Source organism: Eulemur rufifrons, chromosome 16 (genome assembly GCF_041146395.1).
Source record: "Eulemur rufifrons isolate Redbay chromosome 16, OSU_ERuf_1, whole genome shotgun sequence".
Lineage (NCBI taxonomy): Eukaryota > Metazoa > Chordata > Mammalia > Primates > Lemuridae > Eulemur > Eulemur rufifrons.
This window is the reverse complement of record NC_090998.1, coordinates 20,283,737-20,310,920: the sequence shown is the minus strand read 5'-3', so window position 1 is coordinate 20,310,920 and position 27,184 is coordinate 20,283,737. Positions and strand designations below refer to the sequence as shown.

The 27,184-nt window shown below is 37.5% G+C and overlaps 1 protein-coding gene across 1 annotated transcript; it reads right to left on the bottom strand.

The window, feature by feature from the left end:
• Positions 1-3,506: 3,506 nt before the first annotated feature.
• On the bottom strand, positions 3,507-25,186 carry CMAS (cytidine monophosphate N-acetylneuraminic acid synthetase). Its single transcript, XM_069489768.1, has 8 exons — positions 24,847-25,186; positions 17,578-17,720; positions 17,268-17,423; positions 10,359-10,492; positions 8,589-8,683; positions 8,019-8,190; positions 7,100-7,253; positions 3,507-4,083 (listed from the first exon to the last, which is right to left on the bottom strand). Exons 1-8 carry the CDS (start codon positions 25,104-25,106, stop codon positions 3,893-3,895), a joined length of 1,305 nt encoding a protein of 434 aa, XP_069345869.1. The 5' UTR covers positions 25,107-25,186; the 3' UTR covers positions 3,507-3,892.
• Positions 25,187-27,184: the final 1,998 nt, after the last annotated feature.

The following is a 27,184-nucleotide window of genomic DNA, read 5'->3' as shown; positions in this document are numbered from 1 at the left end:
CCCCAGGGGTATAGCTTTCTTCCCACTGTTCCCTATTGCATTCCCAGTCTACTTCCTTGGTGCCCTCTCTCCTGTTGACTATGGATGTTTTCGCCCTTAGATGAACCAGGGAAGTGGGCTGAAGTTGAGCAGAGTTCCTTTCTCCTAGCTGGGGTAAGTTTTCAGTATTGCCCTCTGGGGAGAAATCCTTCCTACTGGGGAATAGGCCTTTGTTAGGGAGAAGAATCTGACAGGGTTTCACAATGACTGTTCTTTCCCTGCCTCCAGCCAGGGCCTTGGGAGATTTCCCTGGAACCCTTATAAGCTCCCTGTGAGAACCTGTTGGTATTCCTGGAGGGGAAGTGTTTTCATCCCCCCACCCCAACCCACCTCCCATGAGAGTAACCTCCAGGAGTTTCTCGCTCTCCTGGTCCACACTTAGGCTCCAGCAATTCATCAAAATTTCTAGCTAAGTGTTTCTGTCAGTTTAGGGTATCTTGAGGTAAGCAAGCATCAGGTGCCTTATGTCTGTGCATGTGCCTGTCTCTCCAGAGTAGGTAGCTGTTTGTCCTGTGACCTCAGTTCTCTGGTAGGTCCAAGTCATTGATTTTCAGTTTGTCCAGTTTTTCTTTTTGTAACGATAGGACCGGAAACTTCTAACTTCTAAATTCCTTACATATTGTAGCTGAACATAAGATATTTTCTTAAGTTTCCCTGCTGCTGGGAACACAGGAAGTAGTTTTAACAGTGAGAACTGAATTGTCTCCTTGTGCTTGGGTTTGGGTCATTGAAATTAAACAAGGACTCCAATATAATTTATACTCACACACAGTAATCAATTTGGGTGGCAGTTTAGCAGAAGTTTTAGAGGAATGAATCATTCCTGCTGATGAAGGTGGGGCTTGAGAAGAACAGGCTATGACTGGGGTGGAGTGACCCACAGTACTCAGCAGGAACTCTGGCTGAGTATATTAGGTTGCGTCCAGACTACAGTGTTTGGTCTGAAGTACGTTGCCTTCTGTGGTCAGCATGGCGTCACTGAAAGATTTTGAAAAGGTTAATAGCAAACACGTGAACAATTTATCTAGTGATAGTATAGGATAAACCAAAAGGACACTGGCCCAGTAGTATCAAACTCAAGATTTGGTGTCTGAATACAGATAAAAATGAGAAACTGAGAAAAGCTATAATGTCTTAATAATGGAAAGATCAGAAACTTGAGAGGTGAAGTCCAGGTGTCTGGCTTATAGCATGAAGCATTTGAAACACAACCAGAATTCACAAGAGTATTGGGACTGGAGATTAGATTTGAGGGTCATCTGGACGAAGGTTACAGCTGAAACCTTGAGCGGAGATGAAAGCGGGGATGCAGCCACAACATTCCCTTAAGCCAAAGCCCAATCCAGAGCAAGGTCCTAATTTTTTTCAATTCCATAAAGGCTGAGATACAGGGAAGCTGCAGAAGACAAGTTGGAAGCTAGTATGGTTCATGAGGTTTAAGGAAAGAAGTTATCTCCATAACGTAAAGGTACAAGGTGAAGCAGCAACTGCTGATGGAAAAGCTGCAGCAGGTGATTCAGATCTAAGATAATTGATAGAAGTGGCTAAATAACAGATTGTAAAGTTAGACAAAACAGACTTCTAATGGAAGAAAATGCCATCTAGGACTTTCATAGCTAGCGAGGAGAAGTCAATGCCTGACTTCAAAACTTTAAAGGACAGGCTGATTTCCTTGTTAGTAGCTAATGCATCTTGGTGACTTTAAGTTGAAGTCAGTGCTCAATTTACCATTCCAAAAATCCTAGAGCCCTTAAGTATGTATTATGCTAAATCTACTCTGCCTGTACTCTATAAATGGAACAAAGCATGGATAACAGTACATCTATTGGCAGCATGGTTTACTGAATATTTGAAGCCCACTGCTGAGACTTAATGCTCATAAAAAAAGATTCTTATCAAAATATTACTGCTCACTGACAATGTACCTGGCCACCCATGAGCTCTGATGGAGATGTACAAGATGCATGTTGTTTTCATGCTTGCTAACACAGCATCCATTCTGCAGGCCATGAATCAAGGAGTAATTTCAACTTTCATGTCTTATTATTTAAGAAATAACATTTCATAAAGCTATAACTGACATACATAATGATCCCTCTGATGGAGCTGGGTAAAGTCAATTGAAAACCTTTTAGAAAGGATTCACCATTCTAGATGCCATTAAGAACATCCATGATTCATGGAGGGAGGTCAAAATATTAATACCAACATTAAAAGGAGATTGGAAGTTGATTTCAACCCTCATGGAGGACTTTGAGGGGTTCAAGACTGCTGTGGAGGAAGTAACTGCAGGTGTGTTGGAAATAGCAAGAGAACTAGAATTAGAAGCAGATCCTGAAGATGTGACTGAATCGCTGCTGATCTGATAATAAAACTTGAACTGTTGAGAAGTTGCTTTTTATGGATGGGCAAAAAAGTTTCCTGAGATGGAATCAACTCCTGGTGAAAATGCTGTGAACACTGTTGAAATGACAACAAAAGAGTTAGAATATTACATAAACTTGGTTGATAAAGCAGCAGCAGTATTTTAGAGGATGACTCCAATTTTGAAAGATGTTCTACTATGGGTAAACAGCATCACAATTCTACAGAGAAATTTTTTTGTCAAAGGAAGAGTCAGTTGCCTTATTTTAAGAAATTGACACAGTCACCCCAGCCTTCAGCAACCAACACCCTGATCAGGCCAGCAGCTGGCAACATTAAGGCAAGGCCTTTGACCGGCACAAGTATGTCTTGCTGGAGGCTCAGGTGATTGTTAACATTTTTTAGCATTAAGTATTTTTAAATTAAGGCATGTACATTGCTTATTTAGACATAATACTACTGTACACTTAATAGACTACAGTATAGTGTAAACATAACTCCTATGTGCACTGGGAAACCAAAAAATTCGTATGACTCATTTATTGTGGTGGTCTGGAACCAGACTTGCAATATCTCCAAGGTATGCCTATATACAAAATTACCATTATTTCAGAGGTAACTCCAAGTAATTTACTCTGCTTTCTCCAAATCAATATATAACCTTCATAATATATAAATTTATTTTGATATTTGCATTTGTATATACAGTTGACCCTTGAATAACATGGGTTTGAACTGTACAGGTCCACTTATTATGTATGAAGATTTTTTCCTACTAATTGTGGATCAAAAATACAGTATTCTCAGGATGTGACCCCATATATACGGAGGGCAGACTTTTTGTATACGCTGGTTCCACAGGGCCAACTGCAGGACTGAGTATGCACAGATTTTGGTATATGCGGGGTTCTGGAAGCAATCTCCTGCATATACTGAGGGACAACTGTATATGCTATATGTATACATATGTAAAGATAATGTACACCTGGGATCCACGGTTTGTTTTCCACTAAGATTGCATGGTTAGTGTACAAAGGAAATGAAGGAAATAATTGGTAAATTTCTTCTATATCAACAAGGCAGTTTTCATCAAGTTTGTGAAATGTAATTTTATTAATAGAAGGGCATGTCTTACCAGACACACTGTCCCCAAATAAATAAAATCCCAGCATCATTGAAAGCACACAAAGACACAGTTTTACAGGGTACAATACAAAGTCAATTTTGATGATGTTCTTACTTGCATTTACTAAAAATCTGAGAAAGACTATAATCAATCTCTAAATAATTATCTGGCATAAAGAGAAAAGTAGAGCACAATTATTTCATAGGTTTTGGAATGATGATTTGAGAAGATTTGCTTTGAAAAGATATTAAGCTATATCACAAACCAAATCACACCCTCTGTAACATTACAACATGGAATTTTACCTAATCAAAAATAAAAGCAAACTGGCTGAAGAAGGCTGTATCCTTTCTTTTCCAATTTCTATTTTTGGCATGAATTATTAACCTTTTCCATTAGTAGGAAAATGTGCTCTGCAAACTCCCGGATGGCACCACGGCCACCATAGCATTTGCAAATGTATCCAACAGCCTTCTGGGCAGTGGAACAGGCATCAGCAGGAGAGCCACTTAGGCCCACTCTCTTCAAGCACTCTTCATCAGACACTTCATTTCCTAGCAAGTAAAATAAATACAGAGCGAGCATTTAATGAGACAAAGAATATTCTAGCTAAATAATGCAAATAGCAACCAATAAGTAACTCTGACAACTTCAGTAAGACCTAAGGGCACTGCATGTAAGAATACTAAAGATTAGATGGAACAAAAATATTTTAAAGTATCATTGAAGCCTAGGGTTTTCCCCAAGCAATAAAACATAAACTGTTATCAGCTGGAGAAGGAGAATGGAGTATACTTTCTGTTGGCCATGCATATTACAATTGTTAGAAACTCCATATATACATTACAAATTATTTGAACTTTTTATTAAGGAAAATTTCAAACGTATGCAAGAACCCCAATTTCATACTGAAGGATTATCAATGTTTTAGATCATTTATCAGTATTTTTCTCTATTCCCGGCTCCCTATTTTTTTTGGAAGGAGGGAGAGGAAGGAATTCCCAAACAGCATATTTTACCCAAAACTCTTTAGCATTTACCTCTAACAGATGAATATACTTTCTTAATGTGACACAGTATCATCAAACTCACAAAATGAACAATTCCTTATCATTTAATAACCTAGTATGTGTTTGAACATTCCCAATTTTCTCAAAATTCTCTTAATAGTTGACTTATTTGAATCAGAAGCTGAATAAGTTTCATATATTATATTTTGTTGATATATATCTTAAATCTCTTATAATTAATAATAGTTCTCATTTATGTGCCACTTATTTACTGAAAAATTATCATTTTTAAAGTGTTAAATACTAAATCACACTGACATAATTTTACCCTTTCTTTCCCTCCTCCCCTTTTTTAGGATAGGATGAATTTCAGAAGTTCCCAGTACCTTATATTCACCATTCTGAGTCAAACTATTTATATTAAAATTTGAATTTTCACTGAAAGTTGATGAAAATTAAAGTCAGTATTTCTTTGCATAATCCAGTCTTTAAGATTTATTTACTAAATTTTACTAATAAAAGTGTTGTTTTTAAGAAACTCATTTTTATACATTTATGTGCCATATATAAAACACTGCTCTTTTGATTTTTAAAATAAAATTTGGAGACTACTCACTATTTTCTTAATATTCTAACCTCTATTTCTTTTTTTTTTTTTTTTTTCTGAGACAGGGTCTCACTATTGCACAGGCTAGAGTGCAATGGTGTCACCATAGCTCACTGTTGGGCTCAAGCAATTATCAGCCTCTCAAATAACTGCGACTACAGGTACGTGCCAACACACCTGGCTAATTTTTCTATTTTTTGTAGAGGTAGGTCTCCCTATGCTGCTCAGGCTGTTCTCAAACACCTGGCTTCAAGTGATCCTCCCACCTTGGCCTCCCAAAGTGCTAGGATTACAGGCGTGAGCCACTGTGCCTGGCTGAACGCCTACTTTTTATAGCATTTTTTAAATGTTATATAAGTAATGTGTACTCTTGGTCAAAACCTTTTTTAAAAAAAATACAAACAAAATCATCTTAGTTATCACTATTTGTGGATAATATTTTGGCATATATAATTCTAGAGCTTTACCTATATAAATGATACATTTATTATTATTACCATATGCAGCCACTATGTTAAGCATTTTATATTATCTTTGTTTTTCTTTCCAATGGCCTGACAAAGTTTGGTTTGTGTTTACATTATAAATAGAAAACTAAGGTGTAGAGAAGCTTGCTTAACAGCCCACAGATAATAAGTATAGCTGGAATTTGTTATATGTTCCATTAAAATTGGTTTCTTCTTACAAAAAGTTGGATCTTGGCCAGGCACAGTGGCTCACACCTATAATCAGAGCACTCTGGGAGCCCCAGGCAGGAGGATTGCTTGAGCCCAGGAGTTCAAGACAAGCCTGATCAACAGCGAGATCCTGTCTCTTCAAAAAATATAAAAATTAGCTGGGTACAGTGGCACACGCCTGTAGTCCCAGCTACTTGGGAGGCTGAGGGCTGAGACAGGAGGATCGCTTGAGCCCAGGAATTTGAGGTTGCAGTCAGCTACAATGATGCCACTGAACTCTAGCTGGGGCAACACAGAGAGACTCTGTCTCAAAAAAAAAAAAAAAAAGAAAAGAAAGAAAAGAAAAAAGAAAAAGAAAAAGAAATTAAAAAATTAGACCTTTCTTTAACAAACATTCTGTAGTATTTTTCTCCATTGAATCTTCACGTGTGGTTCAAAGGCTATTCCTAAAGTCCTCAGATCATATGCTCCCAAAATATCCCTGTGATGCTTCTTTGGGGTCTCATACTGCCCTTGTAAATAGTTCTTTCATACATGTATTAGAGTTTTTAAGCATCTTAATAACTTGTCATTATTAATATTTAAAATGCTGACAGCATCAGACTACCAGTTTCATGCCTACATATCATAGGGACCTGATATATATATTTGTATAACATTAAAGTGAAAAACTTATTGTTACATCTGACCATGCAGTAAATACAGATTACAGTATTGTTTATAATGGTTGCATGGTATTCCACTTTATGTATACTCTATTTTTTGCAGGACATTTAGGTGAGTTCTTTTTTCCTCCACTATTGGCACATCTGTCCAATTTCTTTCCTGGAATTGGAATTTGGAGGTAAAAAGTATGTACATTTTAATAATAGCAAAAAAATATTAAGAGTGTAATTCCTATATAGTAGAAACTCTGCTAAGTGCTTTACCCAAATTATTTTATTAACCCCTACAAGAGCCCTATGACAGTAGGTACTCTTGGCAGCCCTAGTTTACAAACGAGGAAACAAGGCTTACCTTATCAAAACTGGCTAGTCAGTGGTGAGGCCTGATTCCATAGCTTGTGCTAGTAATCTAAACTGGATACATATTATCAAACTAACCACGGGAAAGGCTGTTCCAATTTAATACTTTGATCAGCAGTGTAAGAGAGTTCCTATTTCCCTACAGTCATGCCAATTGGGGAATTTTGTTTCTTATTTATATATTTAGTTCTTAAAAAAAAAAAAAAAAAAGCCTAGTCCATTTTACTATGGCTGAATAAAGAGATACCAACCAAGATACGCCACTTCTTTCCAGCACAGGCCCATTTCTTTTCTCCATTCATCTACAAATGCTAGCTTGTCTGACACGTTGACTTCCATTTTGCAATCCAGTTTTAAGGAAGAGAGTGTCTGCTTTGAACATGCCCTTTCTGAGATTAGCCTCACCTTAAAAAAGGAGTAGGGGGAGAGAAAAATTAGAAAGTGAAGAAAATAGAAATCTTTCATGATAAAATAAAACCCTGTAGATAATCCAAGCCACAAATGAGTACTCCTTGGACCTTCTGAAGGTCCAAGTAAGAAAAATCAACTGTCATTTTAAAATGGTAACACTTTAAAACAATGCTTGTTTTATTTCTAATCGTCCAGTGAAAATGAGACCATTTTCTACAATAGAAAAGAGTCTATCTATAGGGAAAAAATATAAAATACACTATCTAATACTAATCTAAGATTCTCCTATAATTCAATTTATACAGAGGAAAGTCTATAACCTCTCTCTCGTGCTTCTTACCAAGACATATTTAAGATTTCTAGTGAATTATAATTATCTTAGCCTTCATTAAAAAATACACTTAAACATTATTTTGAATTTGTAAAAATCCACAAGATGTTTTCCTTTTTCTAAAGGCCAACCTCTATGATCTAGGATATTTTTCTTGTTGCAAGACCCTATGAAAACTATCAGATAGCTTCTATTTGAAAGTAATATGTTTATACTTATTGAGTAAATAAGAAATATTATTTGATGACTGACAAATTCCTAATTCTATTTAGCTAAAAGTAAATAGTATAATTTTCTAGGCACATGAAAGCCAAATTTCACAGAGTTTAATAGTTAATGCTAAAAATTTAGATCTCTTAATTCCTTGCATGTCGTTTGACCCTGAATCAAAATGTTATAAAATATTGCTATATTCAGGGAGCACATACCTCAATACCACTTTTCTTTAATAAACTTATCCCAATAGCATCTTTTACATCATAAGATATAATTTCTTTTTGGTCTCCTGATACATAAATGTGGCCATTGGTGAGACATCCATCAATATTGCAAACCAAAAGTTTTATCTCCTTAAGCTTCTCTTTGCCAAAATAGCCATATCTAAAAGAAACCAAAATAGACCTTTGAGTACAAGTGCAATACTCATCACTCCTTCTTATCTGGCTGACACCAGTGACTTGAATAACTCGTCCGCCATTCAATTACTCAAACATCACTCTTCAAATTTACTTCACATATACGCTTCAACTTATAGCCCAAGAACTATAAAAAGTGTGGTCTAACCAGATTATGTGTTTTTCAGATTCTTGAATAAAGAATGTAAAGGCATATTTTACATATAAGTCTTCCCCATATAAGCAAACTAATTACAAAGATCATAAGATATTTGAAACATCAGAAATCAGTATTTAGAAGTATGGTTAAACACATCTACTAAAAACAATGTTGGGCTCTAGTGCAAAGGCTATACAAGTCTTCTTTTTTTTTTTTTTTTTTACCTTAACACTCTTTGCTCTGCAATAGGCCAATCAATATCCACATCTATATCCACACTGTGCTCAGCTCGCATTTCGTAGTATGCCATTTTCCCACCCTAAAGATAGTGCAAATATCGTTGAGTACTGCTTTTAACATTCATTCACATGTATCAAAAGGTTTATTATTATCCAGAACAATGAATTCATTTCTACGTTACTGAGAAAAAGGAATAACCTAGTAAAATCAGGGATATACAAATAATTTTTTTAAGAAGAAAAAGCTCACATAAAACAATCTTAACATTTTTCAAATTCTATCTATACAGTTCAAGTTCCCTATTTTAAAAAAAATATTTCTAAGATTGAAAAAAGCAGAAATAATGTCCATCCTCCCATATTCTGATGACAAAGGATTTTCATCCCTTAATTTTATATCCTCTTAATTTTATATCCTCTTTTTTTCTGGAAGTCTCTCCTATCATCACCTGAAAGCAGTATAAAGGTTTTTGGAACTTTTGTTCCAGTTTTTCACTAACAGGCAAGACAGGTGAGGAAAAATAACTGTAGCACCTGTTGTACAGAATTGTCTTAGGTCCCTGAGCTACAGATGAGAATAGACAATAGTTGTCCGAGTCACATGTGGGCAAATGCAGGGACAGTCTCCCCGATTCTGGGGCATGCAGGCAAGAGAAGGGGCCTTTTCTCTTATAGTAATTATCTGACCGACCAGGTTAATTACTGGAAAATTTCATTTTCCAGACTTGTTAGTCTCTTCACAGATCTTGTTACAATGAGAAACATCGTTTTTCTCCGCACTTTAGCAAAGGGTTAGACCACAGTCCTCCTTAGAAAAGATCTTGGGAAGGATAGTGTGTGTCAAATCTAATTTTCCTGAACATTCAAATTTAACTTAACAGCCAGTCTATGGTTTGCCTATACACCAACCAGAAGATTGGAAAAAATGATTTTTCCTCTTTTCCTCAGAGCTTGAGTCACTTAGAATTTTTACTATACAATGTAGAGGTTTTTCTCTTTTTTAATGCTATTTTTTGAGTAATGTAAGGACCTGAGTCCAAATCCTGATGGTACCATTTACTAGCTATTTTTGCTAGTCAATTACTTCATTTTTCAGAGCTGTAGTTTTCTCCTCTGTAAAACCAGGACAGAAATGTCCACCTCATACAGTTGCTATGCAGATTACACTGCATACTATGTAGAGTATTTCATATAATCCATGGTACATAGTGTTGAATAATAGCTATAACTAAAATTAACAAATTAAGAAATATATGATGTAATCACGTGGGCTGTAAAGATGAGAGAGACATGTAACCCTTTATTTTAAAATGAGAGCAATGAGAGTCAGCACAGATAAAATGATACAGTTAAGGTCACTTAGGACTAGAATCTGGTTTTCCTGACACCCAGGTTGGTGCTCTTTCATCTCTATTACATTGGTTTTTTTTTTTTTCTCTTTTTAAAGTAACGGAAGTTATTCAACTGTATAGCCACAACCTAACTGTAACACAAATATGGATTACAATTTTGAGTGGAATAATATGAATACCAGGATATCTGTAAGTAGGCAGTACTTGATTCATTTTTTATCGTTATAACAGAATTCCTTGTACATTTACTGAATGGATTCCAAAGATCATTTTGGGATAAACCCACTGCCTTTCTCCTAGGGACTGATATTTCCTTTACAAACTGTGACAGGCTTCTTCTCTAGAACTCGCACTATACATACAAAAGGGTTTAGAAGGGTTTTGCAAAACAAAAAGTACAAACCTGTAAGTAACCCATCTCTATCAAATGTCTTTTAGCAAAATAAAATGATCCGTTTTCATATAATTCTCCATCCCAGTCTTGTCGACGAGGCCGTTTAGCTGGATTCAAATTCAGAGGCTCAGTCACTTCACGAACTAAAAGCAAAAATTACAGTCAGTCCACGTTGCTTTGAATATAGAAAGTTTTCATTTAGTAACCTTAAAAAAAGCAAATAAAAATGAACTCCGAAGGCAGAGTATTTATGGATCTAGATAAATAACTAAAGGGACTTTTTTAAAGGATGAAGATCTCTAATAAGTCTGATGATACTTGCTTTCTAATAGTTAACAATAGAAAAAGTATAAAGAGGCCAGGCGCGGTGGCTCATGTCTGTAATCCTAGCACTCTGGGAGGCCGAGGCAGGCGGATTGTTTGAGCTCAGGAGTTTGAGACCAGCCTGAGCAAGAGTGAGACCCTGTCTCTACTAAAAATAGAAAGAAATTAGCTGGACAACTAAAAATATGCATAGAAAAATTAGCTGGGCATGGGGACACATGCCTGTAGTCCCAGCTACTCGGGAGGCTGAGGCAGAAGGATCGCTTGAGCCCAGGAGTTTGAGGTTGCCGTGAGCTAGGCTGACGCCACAGCACTCTAGCCTGGGGAACAGAGTGAGACTCTGTCAAAAAAAAAAAAAAAAGAGAGAGAGAGAAAGTATAAAGAAATGTGGGATAATTAAGGTTTTAGATTTTTATACAAGGCTTTGGGAGGACATCAAGGCAACTTTAAAGTAGCTTCAAAAGAACTGAGCTTCTCATAAAATACCTATATTCAATATTTGAACCCTTTAATCTATTTCTCATTTTTGCATCTAGAGAAATACTGCATGTGTGTTAATTATCTATTGTGGTTGAGAAATCACTTTCATGAAATTATTATAGAAAACTAAAGATTTTCCCCTTCAATTACTGAAGCTTTTATACTGATGAAAATATTTATATATTATACATTCTTACCAGTAGTTAAAAAATATATTAAACACAATGAAAAAGTATATTTATTGTCTTTTTTGATAATAAAGGCTCAGCAATATCAATATTAATGATTATAAGATAATGTTATAAATAAAGACTTTGGTGTTGGTATATAGAGATTCCTTTGCCCTTTTGCTAAATTTTTCCCAAATTTATGTGTGTAGATGTATATGGGTACACGTGTGTGTGTGTGTGTGTGTGTGTATGTGTGTATGTGTGTGTAATAGCTGATGATTCTTCAGAATTTTTTTTCCACTTTTGGCTGTCACTTCTATGTATGAAGGCTTCTAAGAATAACCCTTAATTCCTTCCCTAACTAAACCATCCTCCGTTCGACTCCACCCCAGCGTTTGAAATAATCGAGGAAAAACCCTCAGCAAATATACAGTGAATAGCTACAGGTAGCATAGCTTTATAGGCACTGGATACACAGCAGTGAACATAACTCTCTCTACTCTCATGGAGTGTGCAATTTAGTGGTGAAGATAGGCAAAAAACAAACAAACTAGGTAATTCAAGTGGTACTTTGAAGAAAAGGAGAGAGAGGTACAAGTCTTTCCTAGGATTAGTGGCTGCTTTCTCCCTGGGGATATTTGCTGAGTCAGAGGAGAAGGTGTGAGAAAGGGATAGTCAAGGGAAAACTGGATAACCACATGCAGAAGATTGAAACTGGATCCCCACCTCTCACCTCTCACAAAAATCAACTCACCATGGACAACAGACTTAAACCTAAGGTGTGAAACCGTAAGAATTCTAGAAGAAAATGTTGGGAAAACTCTTATAGATGTTGCTCTAGGCAAAGAATTTATGAAGAAGACCCCCAAAGCAATCACAGCAGCAACAAAAATAAATAAATGAGACCTGATCAAATTAAAAAGCTTCTGCACAGCCAAGGAAACTATCATTAGGGTGAATAGAATGGGAGAAAATATTTGCATGCTACACATCCAATAAAGGGCTGATGACAAGAATCTATATAGAACTTAAGAAAATTAACAAGAAAAATCAAACAACCCCATCAAAAAATGGGCAAAGGACATGAACTGAAACTTTTCAAAAGATGACAGAATAATGGCCAGCAAACATATAAAAACATGCTTAACATCTTTAATCATTAGTGAAATGCAAATCAAAACCACAATGAGATATCACCTAACTCCAGTGAGAATGGCCTTTCTCAAAAAGTTCCAAAACAACAAATGTTGGTGTGTATGTGGAGAGACTGGAACACTCTTATACTGCTTGTGGGAATGCAAATTAGTACAACCCCTGTGGAAAGTAATTTGGAGCTATCTCAAAGAGCTAAAAATTGAAATATCATTTGATCCAGCAATCCCACTACTAGGCATCTACTTAAAGGAAAAAAAGACGTTCTATAATAAAGACATCTGCACTTGAATGTTTATAGCAGCACAATTCACAATTGCAAAGATGCAGAAACAACCCAAGTGCCCACCAATACATGAGTGGATTAATAAAATGTGGTATATGTATACCATGGAATACTACTCAACTACAGAAAGCAGTGGTGAACTGGCACCTCTTATATTATCCTGGATAGAGCTTGAGCCCATCCTTCAAAGTGAAGTATCACAAGGATGGAAAAACAAGCACCACATGTACTCGCCATCAAATTGTTACTAACTGATCAACACTAAGGTGCTCACATGGTAGTAATATTCACTGGGTGCTGGTCAGGTGGGAGAGAGGTGTTGGGGGTGGGTAAACTCACAATAAATGGATGTGGAGCACACTGTATGGGGGAAGGGCACACCTGTAGCCCTGGCTTGGGCAAGGCTAAAGCATCATATGTAACCAAAATGTTTGCACCCCCATAATATTCTGAAATAAAAAAAAAGCTTGGCATAATCAAGGGGATTCTGCTGGGGTAAGAAGAAACCAGAAGAGTTTGTAATGGCCCTGTGGACCTGAGTCACGGATTGTCATCTGTAGGAACCCCAAACAGAGAGCTAGTTCTTCCCAACTAATGCTTCCCCTTGCAGGACTTTTGCTGAGTGTGCTGTGATACAGTAAGCTGGGAATGGGCTGGAAGGCAGGGAGACAGCATTATAGTATTGTGATGCTTAGACCCCAAAGTCCTGTTAGCAAGAGTAGGGGAAGGCAGTGGGTGTCAGAAATATGTACAAGATATATCTCCTGATAAGATATTTGCACTAAGAGATGAATTGAAATTAAAGTTTCAACCCAGCCCAACCCCAAATTGGATCAAAGTGACTACTAGCCCCTTATCCTATCTGTCTGAAAAAAGAAAGAATGTGCACTCTCTGGAGGAAAATACATACTCTAGTCAGGCATACAATAAAATATGAGACATATGAAGCAGCAGAAATATGTGACTCACAATAAAGAGAAAAGCAGTCATACTAACAGAATTACAAATGACACAGATGTTGAAATCTGCAATCAAGGACTTTCAAATAGCTATCATAAATATGTTAAAGAAATTAGAGGAAAAGATTTTAAAAAATGGATGAAAAGATGGAGAATTCCAAAAGAAAATTGGAATCCCTAAAAAAGAACTCAAATATACATTATAGAATGGAAAAAACACAGTGTCTGAAATAATTCACTGGATAAGATTTACAGCATATTGGACATGTCAGAAGAAATGATCAATAAACTCAAATATAAGTCAGTAGAAATTACTCAAAATGAAGCACAAATAAATAAGTAGTATAGAACCAAGGTGAGAAACATGTGGACACCATAAAATTGTTTACAATCTATGTAAATTGAAGTTCCAGAAAGGAAAAAAGAGATAAATGTGGCAAAAAAATTTTGAAGAGATAATGGCTGAGAATTTTTGAAAGCTGACAACAGATGCTAACCTACAGGCACAGATATGAGAAGCTCAGAGAATTCCAAGCAGGCTAAATACAAAGAAAACCACAGTCATACAAATTAGCGTCAAACTCTGGAAAACTAAAGATAAAGAGAAAATCTTAAAAGCAGCCTGAGGAAAAAAGACACATTATTCAGAGACACAACAGTCAGAAGGATGGCTGATTTATTTTAAGAAAAAACTGAGTGGCAGAAAACAATGGAATGGTGTCCTAAAGATGCATCTTCATCTTTAAGATGTTTAAGAATAACATCTTAAAAATGCAATCTTCAAATGCTCAAAGGAAAAATAAGGCCAATCAAAATTTTATGCTCACTGAAAATACCCTTCAAAAATAAAGGCAAATTACGGATATTTTAGACAAAAGCTGAGAGAATTTGTCACCAACTGTTGCATACTGTAAGATGGAAGCACATATAAATGCTAAAAAATGATGAATAACAAGAAAGTATAAATATGCAAGTGAAGATAAATGATTATCTTGAAATAAGTTTTAAAAGACTATTGCTTAAAATAAATACAACAATGTATTGTGGGATTATAATATACAGAGAAGTAGATTGTTTCAATAATAATACAAAAGGCAGGGGATAAACAAAATCATACTAGTGTGAGGTTATTAATTATTTGTGAAGTTGTAAAATACTGATTCAAGGTAGACTATAACAAGTTAAGTGTGCAAAGTGTAATCTCTAGAGCAGTGCTATCCAATAGAAATATAGTTTGACACATATATGTAATTTTAAATTTTCTAGTGGCCACATTTTTAAAGAGAGGAAACAAGTAAAATTGATTTTAATAATACATTTTTAGCCCAATGTATCCAAAATATTATCATTTCAATATGTAAAAAATATAAAAATTATTAATGAGCTATTACACATACTTCTTTTATACTAAATCTTAGAAATCTAATATGTATCTTACACTTAAGGCACACCTCAGTTTGGACTAGCCACATTTCAAGTGTTAACAGTGCTGGTAGCTATCATATTAGTGCAGTTCTAACGTAAGGACTAAAAAAAGAATACAAAATGTTATAGAAAATAAAGTGGAATAATTTTGAAAGCATTGACTAATCTACTAGTACTTTTAGCAGTAATGACTGTATAAACAAGAAGCGTAGGAATAGAATCCTAAGAAATGCCAGAATGGTACAGACTCATTGTCCATCAACAGCATTCTGTTTCACAGCGGTTCTAAGGGAATATATCACTTGAAAAGACAAGGCTACTGTCCCTAACATTCACTCTTTTTTTGTTTTTTTGAGACAGAGTCTTGCTCTGTTGCCCAGGCTAGAGTGCTGTGGCATCAGACTAGCTTAAAGCAACCTCAAACTCCTGGCTCAAGCGATCCTTTTGCCTCAGCCTCCCGAGTAGCTAGGACTACAGGTGCACACCACCACGCCAGGCTAATTTTTTTTATTTTTAGTAGACATTGGGTCTCACTCTTGCTCAGGCTGGTCTCGAACTCCTGAGCTCAAGTGATCCTCCTGCCTTGGCCTCCCAGAGTACCAGGATTACAGGCGTGGGGCACTGTGCCCAGTCTCCTAACATTTACTCTTAATGTTAAAAGATATTTCTTCAATCATTCCTAATTTTCTTTAAACATACTTATGGATCTGTTATTTATGGATCTGTCATCTATTTAATCTAGATATTTCTTGAACTTATCTAACTTCAGTTATACCACATATATAGCTCAATATTCAGTTTAACTTTGGGTTTCCTTGATTTGCTTCAAAAACTTATTTCTTAAGATTAAAAAGATCCTTTCTAGATCTTATTTCTGGGATTTGGTGAATAAGTCCAAAATTTTATACATATAGCTTAACATAGAACCTGGCACAGAAAAAAAACAATAAATGTTTATTGAATGAAATCAATAAATAAATGCATTCATTGACATATTTTATTCCTTTTGATAACATTTACATTTTGAGACTGAAAAATCATTATTTTCAGTCTGCCTTCATCCTCTTTTTTTTTTTTTTTATGTTAAAACTCAATTTGAGGTGAGTTTTATTCATGTGGGTGATTTTTCTTATCTATATTTTTGAAGTTTTTGCTTGGTTATAATGAGCATGAATTAATTTTACATTTTTTTTGCCATCTTAACAATATTTTTATTTATTTTATTTTTTATTATTATTTCAGCATATTGTGGGGGTAAAAAAGTTTAGGTTACATATATTGATTGCCCTTGCCCCCCTCACCCCCCCGAGTCAGAGTTTCAAACGTGTCCATCCCCTAGACAGTGCGCATCACACCCATTATGTTATGTCTTCATCCTCTTGGTCATCTATTAAGATGATTGAGGAGCCTCACTGCTCTTTTTTGTACTTTTTCGAGTTATATTACATTTTCCTTAGTATCTCCTTTAAGTAACACATTTGTTAGAGACAATTAGTCCAGTTTTTCTATATTCAACAAATGTCAGCACAATTGAAAGAAATCACAGTTTCTCCCCAAGTATGTTACATTTACCTATTTGTTGGTGATTCTATTCTTTATTACATATTTTGCTAGCTTACTGGCTAGAAATCAGGCTCCTACTAAACCCTACGGAACCTTTCTTATATACAGAGTTACAAATTTGGGGAAGCAATTCTGAAATTTCTCCGGGAGGTCTTCTATAACTCTTTGGTGGATGCTTTCTATTCCCATACCATTTGTATGGAGTTTATCAAACCAGTCTAGAACAAATAAAAGTATTTGATCTAGAAAAATGACATGTCTGTCTTAAAGGCAAACAGAAATACAAGGTTAGAATATCTCTTTGTAAAGAGCAAAGAATTAGTCTGGTCTAGTTGTCTTGCCTCAGTAACAAGATTTAGAACTGATTATAAATGTCATTACCCACTATAGTTATGAATCAAATATTCTCTTTTACTGCTCCTTTTTTAGTCTCCTCACTCCTTAAGAACATTTGCATAGAAAAAAATTAATTATCTCTGCAAGAAGGCTGTCCAGTAAAAAAAAAAAAAAAAGGAAAAAAATTGATAGTAAAATGAGCTAAAGACTGACAACAGATTACCTCCTTTCTGAATTTCACTCCATCGAAACTGATGGCGTCTCACAACAGAGAAAACAGAATCATATCCTTCTTCTCGAATCATTTCTGCAACTTTCTGAAGGTCAGTAGGATGTAAACATGGAGAAGTAGCTTGAATATTTCCTACAATGTCAACCTCTTAAGAAGATAAGAGAAAACGAAAAGGACATCAAAATAAAGTTCCTTGCAAGTAAGTAACACTAAGGTTTTGAATTCAAATGTTAAAACAGGTCTTGTGAGATAAGGTGGAAATTACATGAAATTTTGAATTAACTATTAATCAAACTCATACCATTGTGATAATTAAGAAATTCTATGATGGCATCTAGTGAGGTAGAGCTGTCTTTTGAAACTTCAGAACTTCTTCGATGAACCTGTGCACCAAATTGTTTGGCCACATTCTCAATTTCATCATGGTCTGTTGAAACCCACACACTGTTCAGACAGTAAAAAAAAAAAAAAAAAAAATTAAACAGCTCAATAAAGGAAATCATTAATTATAAAGTGGAGCTCTCTAACACTAAAATACAACTTATATGTTAGGATAGTTTTTGTACCATCAAAATAATGTTACAGATCCAAAGTAATATAAAACGTAAAGAAATTATAAAGTAGTTTGTATGTAAATTATATTAGTGTCTGAATAAAAATGTAGTCCTTCCTAGATATATTTACACATAAAATATGTTTTATGAATTATACATTATTTACATAAATATTATTTAGGTAGCCCTAGATATAGTTTTATAAAATTGGAAAAAAATAATACTTGGCATTTTTTAGGATTACTGCTATATTAAGCAACATAGCACTAAAAGTCAAATCTAAAGGAAATTAAAGAAGATACTGTTTCTTGTTCCCCATCCAAATCCAATATACTGTATAAAGTATTTTAAAATACTTGCTAAGAAAAAAATGGACTTCATTTAGCCAAACCATAAAGGCAAAACAGTTTCAAGTTTAAGAGAGAAAACTGCCCAAGTCTGAGCTCAAAACAAACATATAATCCAACCTTTTTTGTTTTTTTAAACAACAAATAATGGGTATATAGATATTTCAACACAGAATCAACTGGCCTATAGCCATTGATAACAACAGGCATGGCGAATATGACTTCATTGACTCAGGAGAATTTAACACTCTGTTAACCACAGCTTACATAATTATCTATTTAGATTTTATAAGATGACAACTAAGGGCAAACTGTTATCTTGGGGAGATATACTAGACTCTACTGCAGTTTTCTTTCCTGAACCTTCAAAAATTCCCACTGCTAGAAACAGAAGATATGACTATTACTCTAGCCACAATATTTGAACAGTGATATTATGCAAAGATATTTTAATGATTTTATAGTCTTTGACATACACACACACACACACACACACACATTTTTTCTTTTATCCCATTCATTCAACACCCACTGAAGGAAAGAGAATTGCGTATTTCATATTTCTATGCTCAACTGTCAAAAGTGAAAATGTGTGAAACTAAAGAAAATTTTCTAACATCTCTGGATTTCATTTATTAATTTCATTTATGCCCTTTAATATTTGTAAAAGGAGGATTTAAATTAAGTGATAAAGTCAATAATCAAAAAAAATTTTTCAAAGGAAGCCTAGTAAACAAGATGAGCTCTTGGCTGAGTCAGGAGTCTCACTCTATCTGCTCATGTCACTCTGTGCAAGGGATGACACAGAAGTCCCCATTCTCCTCCCTCTTAAAATCTGAAACAGTTTTGGGACGAATCTTTCACTGGAGAAATATCACAGTCAAAGGTATATAACAAAGTAAAGTACCAATGAAAACCCAGTGCATTTTTAAAGTAGAGAAGGTAAAGGGAGGATGATACAGTAGTAATTAGAATACAGTAAAAAGTGAACAATAAAAGCCAAAGACATCGGTCTTTTGACATCTAATTTATATCATTGATTGAAGTATATTACTGAAGCCATTATTTTACTGTCCTGATCTTTACTCCAATGAAAATTCAATACCAGAGGGTTCAGTGATCTTTAGGAAATGTTTGAAAGGTAAGTAAAAAAATGATAGTTTTGGACAAAGTTTGTTTGCTTGTTTTTATTCATTCTTTCCTCCCTTTTTTTTTTCATTTATTCCTTCATGAAATGCTTACTAGGTGCCTATTCTATCCCAGGCACTATTCTGGACCCTGGGGATATAACAATGTATACAGTACCGTCCATTTTCTTGGGAAACTCTTAGCCTATCCGTAGGGACTGAGGCCAACATAGTACTGTAATTCCCCTTTAAACTCCATTAGGGAAAGAAAGGTGAGGAACCAATTAAATAACAACACATTCTTGATGATGCTTTACTTTTTACAAAGTACGTTTGCAGTGCCTGCTACATACCATGTACTTAATATATATTAATATTAAATGAATGGCACAGTATGTGGTTAAGAGCATGGGCTCTGAAGGCAGAGAGGTTCAAATCCTGGCTCCATCCCATGCTAGCTGTATAACCCTGGGAAAAATCTATAATCTCCCTATGCCTTAATTTTCAGTAAAATGGAGGTGGTGATTATAGCAGGTACCTCATATGGCTGTTATGAGGATTAAATATAAACCACTTACCAAAGAATAAACATTTAATAAATGTTAGTGATTTAAAATACTAAAATAGGAATGGTAATCAACATCTCTCACTCATTTAATCTTCCAACACTAAATCTGTTGGAAGGAAAACTGAAGTTCTACTTTCAGATCTTCTAAGGTCCAAATGTTTAATCTGTATGTATTACGTAAGGCAATGGCAGTATGAATATGAAAATAATATCCCATATGTATACTTAAAATACAATGATCACCTGTTATAGGGACTGAGTAGATAAGTTTACTTTGGTTTAAGGGCCTCAGGTGAGGATAAGCTAAAGAGAAAGAATAAACAAGTACGCAAACAGGCCTAACAAAATTTAAAATCAAGTAGAATAAATGTCAAAGTCTAATGCCAATGGCGTTAGCCTTGAATGAAGTTATATTACATTTAACAGGATGAATAGGAATATCAACCATGGTGCCTATGACAATTATTTTTAATCATAAATTTCCATTTTAGGGGTAATAACACATCATAGGCTTTTCATTAATCATAAATCTATATCTTAGAAATGAAACTAAAACACAGTTATTTTTCACAAGTATGTTAGGCAACATTTAAAAATCAATTTGTTCTGAGATGTATTTACACAGCACTGAACCGCTGTTGAAAATTAAGCTCTTACAAAGTCAACTCTAGTAATAACTCTTTATTAAATGAAAAAAATCATGTCAGCATTTTCCTTGACAGCTAACTATCCTAGTTAGTATGCAAAGTTTAGCAACCTCAAAAAGTGTTGATAGCTTTGATTCTGAGCAGGGCAGAGAAATATGCCTCAATTAAGTCAAATCATGGCTTTGAACAAAATAATCTCCAAGGTAACTTCTAGCCCTGAAAAACACAAAGCAGGCAGCTACAATTTTCTTCAATTGTCTCCTAAGGTAAATACTTTTTGAAGGAAGAAAAAGAAGGTGGGAGGCAGAAAGAGTACTCCAAAGTCCTCCTGCAGCTTCATAGTGAGTCAATTAAATTCAAATCAACACATTTTAACTGAGGATCTAATATATAAAAGCACACTAAGATAAATAAGATAGTACTTGCTCATAAGCAGCTTTTCACCTGGTATGGCAGGGGTCACCCCAGGCTAAATCCAGCCGACTCCTTAGCCTGTTTTTGTAATGTTTTATTGCACTACAGCCACGCTCATTCATTTATGTATTGTCATGGCCACTTTCACAACATACAACAGCAGAGCTGCATAGCTGCAACAGAGCCATCTGGCTTGCAAAGCCTAAAATATTTACTATCTGGCCCTTTAGAGAAAAAGTCTGCCGACCGCTGAAATAGAGACTAAAGGCATATTTCCATTAACTCTTCAAAGTCAAAGAATGCTAGCACTAGAAAGAATTCTGAAGATCATTACAACTTTCCTATTTTATTATACAAGAAAGGAAACTGGCCCACGACAGAGATGAACACAGTAAAAAACCTCTAAAACAAGGGAAAAATGTCAACAAGATCACATACTGTGTGCCAGGCACTTTTCTAAGGGCTGCACGTACATTATCTCACTTAATTCCCTTGGCAAACCTAGGAAGTAGACCTTTAAGTGCATTTTGCAAATGAGGAGACTGAGGCATTAAGTGATTTATCCACAGTTGCAGTTAATACACAGTGAAGCTTGAGTTTGAAACCATACAGTTTGACTCCAAGGTCTATAATCTTACCTCCTGGCATGGTACACACACTAAATGAAGGTAGAAACATCACTGCCATATATGGGGAACAAAAGCACGATTACTTTTCAATGAGGGGATCAGCAAAGGCTTCACGAGGAAGTTGTGTTCCTCCCTTCTATGGTAATAAAGTTAAATGCCGGAAAGGATGCCAGGTAGCAAGCAGCCATGAGAACGGAACAGAATAAAGCCACACTATTACGTGTGTGATATTGTAAGTTAGGAAAGGCAGAGTTAGAAATATGCTCATTTTGCTAGTTAAAGGAAAGAATGGTTTTATTTCTTCTAATCACTGTTATTGGTACGGTGACAGATACCATGGGTAGCTTGAAGAAGTATAAAACACTATCCCTATAGTAACGAGCTTATACTCCAGATATATTAAATAAAACTAATTGGTACAAAAATGTTGATACTTGAATCATTTATTTTTTAAAGGAATTTTGTACAAATGCATTTTAATTAATGGAAACAGGAAAATCATTGTTTAATATATACATATATTTTCCAGTCATTTCTTAGCAAAATCCCCAATGTCTGCCGTTATGGATATTTGTTGGGTTTTGACTCCCAGAATCTATTGCCCCTCACTTTTGGTAATTGTACTCCAGTTTTCCTCTTGATGACCTGTCACGTGTTTCAGTGGGGCTCCATCGCTGGCTCCAAGAGTGGAGATGTGGCCAAAGTGTACCAGTACAAGCACTGTGTTCAAGGATGAGCAGGGGACCCAATAAGGCACAATGAGATTTTTGTTAAAGCTTTGAGGAGAGCAGCTCCTTCTGACTACACCTAAACCTGGAAGGATATGAGGAGTGCTGTCAAGGATAAACAAAGCCGATCCTAGTTAAAATGATAAGGACAAGTTGTATTCTGTAACTACTGCAACGGGGAAGAGTCCAGCATGAACCGATCTCAAATTCCCTGAAACAAAAGGCTGGACACTTTAAAGGCTGAGGTGTGCTAAGGGAAAGGTAGTAAGCGGTGTTAACGAGGGTTAGTCCTTGTGACTAGGCCACCTGGATTTGTTAATTGGTACTGATCTGGAGGAGAAACAAACTTCTATCTTTATGAGAGAAGGCAATGGTGCAAGTTGCCCTTGGAAGTTAGGCCCTTATCTTCCCACAGAGTCTGGGAAGGAAAGTCAGAGTTACTTCCTAGAATTTTGCATTTCTCTGAGAAGGGGCTCTCAGGTCCCTAAGGAAACACTTTGGGGTGGTAGATTTTTATCTCAAAGGGCAGAGAAAGTTTTTATAACTCCAAGCTTTCTACAGTAACTGCTTTAAAAGGGGGTTCAGGGTCCTATCTGCCTATCACTAGGTTTTCCCTAGAACAATTAGGAAATTCTCCTGGCAGCATTGGGCCTTCTCAGGTAGGCATTTTAAGGAGAACTGGAACCAACCATCCTAGGGACATGGCCTCAAGCTGCCTAGAAGCCATGCTAGGGTTTGGTCAAGTCTCTTGGTGCAAAGGTTTGGATAGAGTCTTCAGGTACCAAGAGTTCACCACTTTGACACCATAAAGGGAGCACCTATCCAGACCTAAAAAAATTGAGGATTCTGGCAATAGAGGGTACCATCCTCTTACCCTGCTTTATTTTTATTTAAAACATTTATCACCACCGGATACAACATATATTAACTTGTTTGTATACTGACTGTTTCTCCTTATTAAAATGCAAGCTCCGTGAGACTAAGGACTGATCCTACTGCTACTGGTATGACACCTGATTCAGTACATAGAAAGGTTCCTGTCACATGGTGGGCAGTAAGTAATCGCTGAACGGATAAATAATTTTTTGTCCTTGGATCTGACTGTACCCGAAACACGCCATTCCCTTTTTTGTTAAGCCAGTTTGAAAGGCATTTCCTGACATATGGTACCCCAAAGTTGTAAATGATAGTTTTGTTCTCAATCTACTGTAAATATGATTTTGATCTCTAGTTCATTTCACAAAAATGGGATTTTACTTTATTTCTGCGGCCTAGATGCACCTACTTCTTGAGGTCCTTCTTTTCAGTTTGTACCCTCTCTAAGAAGGTAAAAATGTCCAAAAGTTTATGAGCTTTACAAGGACAATCATGTCCATACCATTTATCTCGGTATTCCTTTGGATGTGTATAGCAGAAATTAGGGCTCGATAAATGTCTACTGAACTGACGAAATTCTCAAGTCCTTCCCTATCTCTCTTTTGCACACTTCCTAAGACATTCGTGTTACCTTCTGAGTGCCATATTTGCCTTGCTCCACCCAAGACTTCCTCTGAAGTTGAAACATTAAGAAAATTAGTAAATTTATACTTTTTTGCTATCTCCCTTTTAAACAAGATTGGTTAAATGAAAATCATTTACCTATATGTTAATATGGGTAATTAATTATGAGTAGTTAATATGCTTCAAAAACAGCCATCTCATTAAAAAACAAAACACAAAAGGTTGAAATAAATTAATTTTCACGGTGACAACAAATTTAAGTGTAATTAGGTTGAAGCTACTATGTGTAAATTAATACTTGGCACCGAATTTGATCTCCCATTCTTTATAAAGGACATCAGCTTGTAACTCCTGACCAATTTGGCAATGTCTCTAAATGATGCACAATTAAAACTGTCCTTGGGGAAGAGGAGGTTCTAAAGGTGTAATAAAACCATTTACAAGTATATCATAAAACAGCCAGTGGTATACCTTCCCACTGTCTCTCACGTACAAACGTAAGGAGCTTTCTAGATTGTGCTGACTCACAGGCAGACAGCTAGACTTTTTTTTCAAAGGTTAGGAAAGGATCTCCAAGCTGAGCTTGTCAGCTCTGACACCTGACTCCATTCAAGAACCCGATGCCTCCCTAATCGATCAGCTCCAAGCAGTTATCAGAGGCTGAGCAACAGGGGAGCCCCAAGGCCCCTGTCTAAAGGAGTTCACACGTTACCACAGACGCTGCACTGGGGTGGCCTACCTTCACTTTTGCCCCTGAGGTCAACCTGGGAGGAAGGGACAGGTGGAAAGCGGTAATCTCCCCTTTTCACGGACAGCATTCTCAAGGGCGGGGATAGGAACTGTCCCAGGTCTTAACCATTAGCAATTACGGAATAAGGAAGGAGCTGGAGCTCTTCCTCCTTGGGCTCTCGGCCCGGTCCCAGACACCCCGGGTCCTGCACGCCCCTTGCAGGAGCGATCGTCCCCTTCCAGGAGCGATGGCCCGGGAACCCCAGCCCCTCCCCTCCTCTCCCGACCCCCGCCCAGGCCGCGCCGCCCACTCTCGCACATGCGCACCTCTGGAAGACCCCCGAGTCCAGGGCCGCACGCAGGACCCAGCCAATGAGCGGGACCCCCGCCAGGTGCTTAATGTTCTTCAGGGGGATGCCTTTGCTGCCGCCCCGGGCCAGAATCAGGGCCGCCAGGTGCGGGGGCTTCTCCACACCTCGGCCCTGGCCGCCGCGGGAGTTGCGCTGCAGCTTGGGCGGCCGGCCCCGGGACGGTCGCCCCCGCGGGTTGGAGACGGAGGTGGCGGCCCCCTTCTCCACCGAGTCCATCTTCCTCCCACGCCTTCTCCCCAGCTTCTCCACATCCGGGAGCTAGTCCCTCGCCACCTCAGCTCGGCGCCGCCCGATCCCCGCCCGATCGCTCGCGCGGGGGACTGCTCCGCGCCCCGCCCCTCGCCCCGCCCCCTCGCGCGGCACGCCGGGAATTGTAGTCCTCGGCCTCCCCCGCCCCGCTGCGGAAGGCCGAGCAGGCTTGGGTGAAGGAACCTAAAACCTAAGCCAAGAAGAGAGACCCCAGAGATGTTGAGGGGACGTGCGGTTTCTGGGGTGCTCAATAGTGTCTGGAGATTTCCAAAATAAGCAAAATAGATTACTGACGTTTTGCTAAAGAACGTCCCCACTTAAGAATTATAGTGGGTTTCCTGCTGCACACCCTGATGCACCCTAACACGGATCAATTTTATATTTTAAAATGGATATTTTAAACATCCATCCTTTTTCAATGCTTCTGACTCATTTTTTTCCGAGAGATTACTGACCACCTCATTCAAATATCCTACAGGCACCTTAAACTCAACTTTTTAAACACTCAACTCTCCACGTGGATTCAAACTGCTTCTATCTCTGCACTTTTCCATCAACAACATCACCATCTACCTAGCTGCAGAAGCTAGGAAATCAACCTTACTACTCACCTTTAGTGTAGTGGACACCGGTTTTTGCTTTTTGGATTTTTTCCTGCTAAAAATCCTTTTCTTTTAGGGATTGTTGCCTCCCTCACCCAGTGAGGCTTTCACTCACATTCTTTTCCTTGTAGTGGTGGTTGTGTAACCCCAGCTGGTCAAAGTACCCCATCTCCCTGAACACAGTTGTGTTCTACGGACAGGCATCTGACCAAGCAGAAGACACTGGAGTCCTTTCCAGAGACTCTTGGAAAGAAAGGATCTTTCTCATGCTGAGATTTTGGGTTCTAAGGATCTTGTAAACCTGAATTCTCAGGGTAGGGACAGGGTAGGGGGATAAGCGGGCTTTGCTCTTCTGAAACGGGTTGGGAGACTGATGTTCACACTGAGAAAAGCAAGACCAAGACATGTAGTGTAGGGACAAGAGAGAAAGAGCCCCGATGGCATCATTTAAACCTCTTGATGCAGCTTCTTAAGAGGCGCGCGCGCGCGCGCGCGCGCGCGCGCGCGCGCACACACACACACACACACACCCACCCCTCTCTCTATTTTTTTATATAGATTTTTAAGCAAGTATTTCTGACCTAACACACATTCACCACTTTTGCAAGCCTACCTATATCGGGAAGTAGAAAGCCTCCTTACCTGTCCCAGGTAAAGGCTAAATACATCCAGAAAGAATGGATTGTGGTGTATTGCCTTGCCTTCTCAGGGAAGGTAAAAGACCTTTGTGCCTCTCAGGTCTTGGTTTTTTCTGAAGGGATCAGAAAAAGCCTTCAATGTTTTGGGTCCTAGGAGAGGTTCTGGACACTTTACCTCTCCTTGTCTGTGAAGTAGCTGATGGCCCAGCCCTTCATGGGACTGGTGCCAGGAGAAGGTGCTTCATGCACACATGGGGTGGACAGCTGTGGCAGACATCAATGCCATGCCTGGAGAAGGGGGGCAGGCTCTAGGAGCCATCCCATCACTGTAGGACAAGGGGACAACTTGCCCCATCCCACACTGGCTCTTTGAATAGGACCTTTGCAGATGCTATGCTTCAGAGACAATGACACTGAACTTTTGGTAACTATGCAAGGAGGACACCTACTGCTTCTTACACACCAAAAACTCCTTACTCCTCTCTGCCCCAATAACAACCTTAGTTCTCTCTTGTAGTTGCTGTTCTCCACAGTATTTCCCTAGAAGCCTGTAAATCCTGGCTGGTCACTGACACCTCAGTAGTTTGACTCCTGGGGCACATTGATGTCCTCCAAGCTGGGAATAGACCAAGTGGCACCACTATTACTTATCAAATACCATTATAGCAATTTGCATAAATTCCAGAAGACTGCAGAGTCCCCTAGGAGAGGAACTGTTCCTTCTTTGTAATCTTCTTATCCAGAACAATGCTTGGGTCACAGTACTGAGCGGTAAACATTGCTGAACTAGGTCTCATATCATTTT

Coding starts and splice junctions, on each gene's coding strand:
- CMAS (XM_069489768.1), bottom strand. CDS start 25,106: ATGGACTCGGTGGAGAAGGGGGCCGCCACCTCCGTCTCCAACCCGCGG. Junction 17,721..24,846: donor GACTCGGGGGTCTTCCAGAG/GTGCGCATGTGC, acceptor CTGTCTGAACAG/TGTGTGGGTTTCAACAGACC. Junction 17,424..17,577: donor ATTTCTTAATTATCACAATG/GTATGAGTTTGA, acceptor TATCTTCTTAAG/AGGTTGACATTGTAGGAAAT.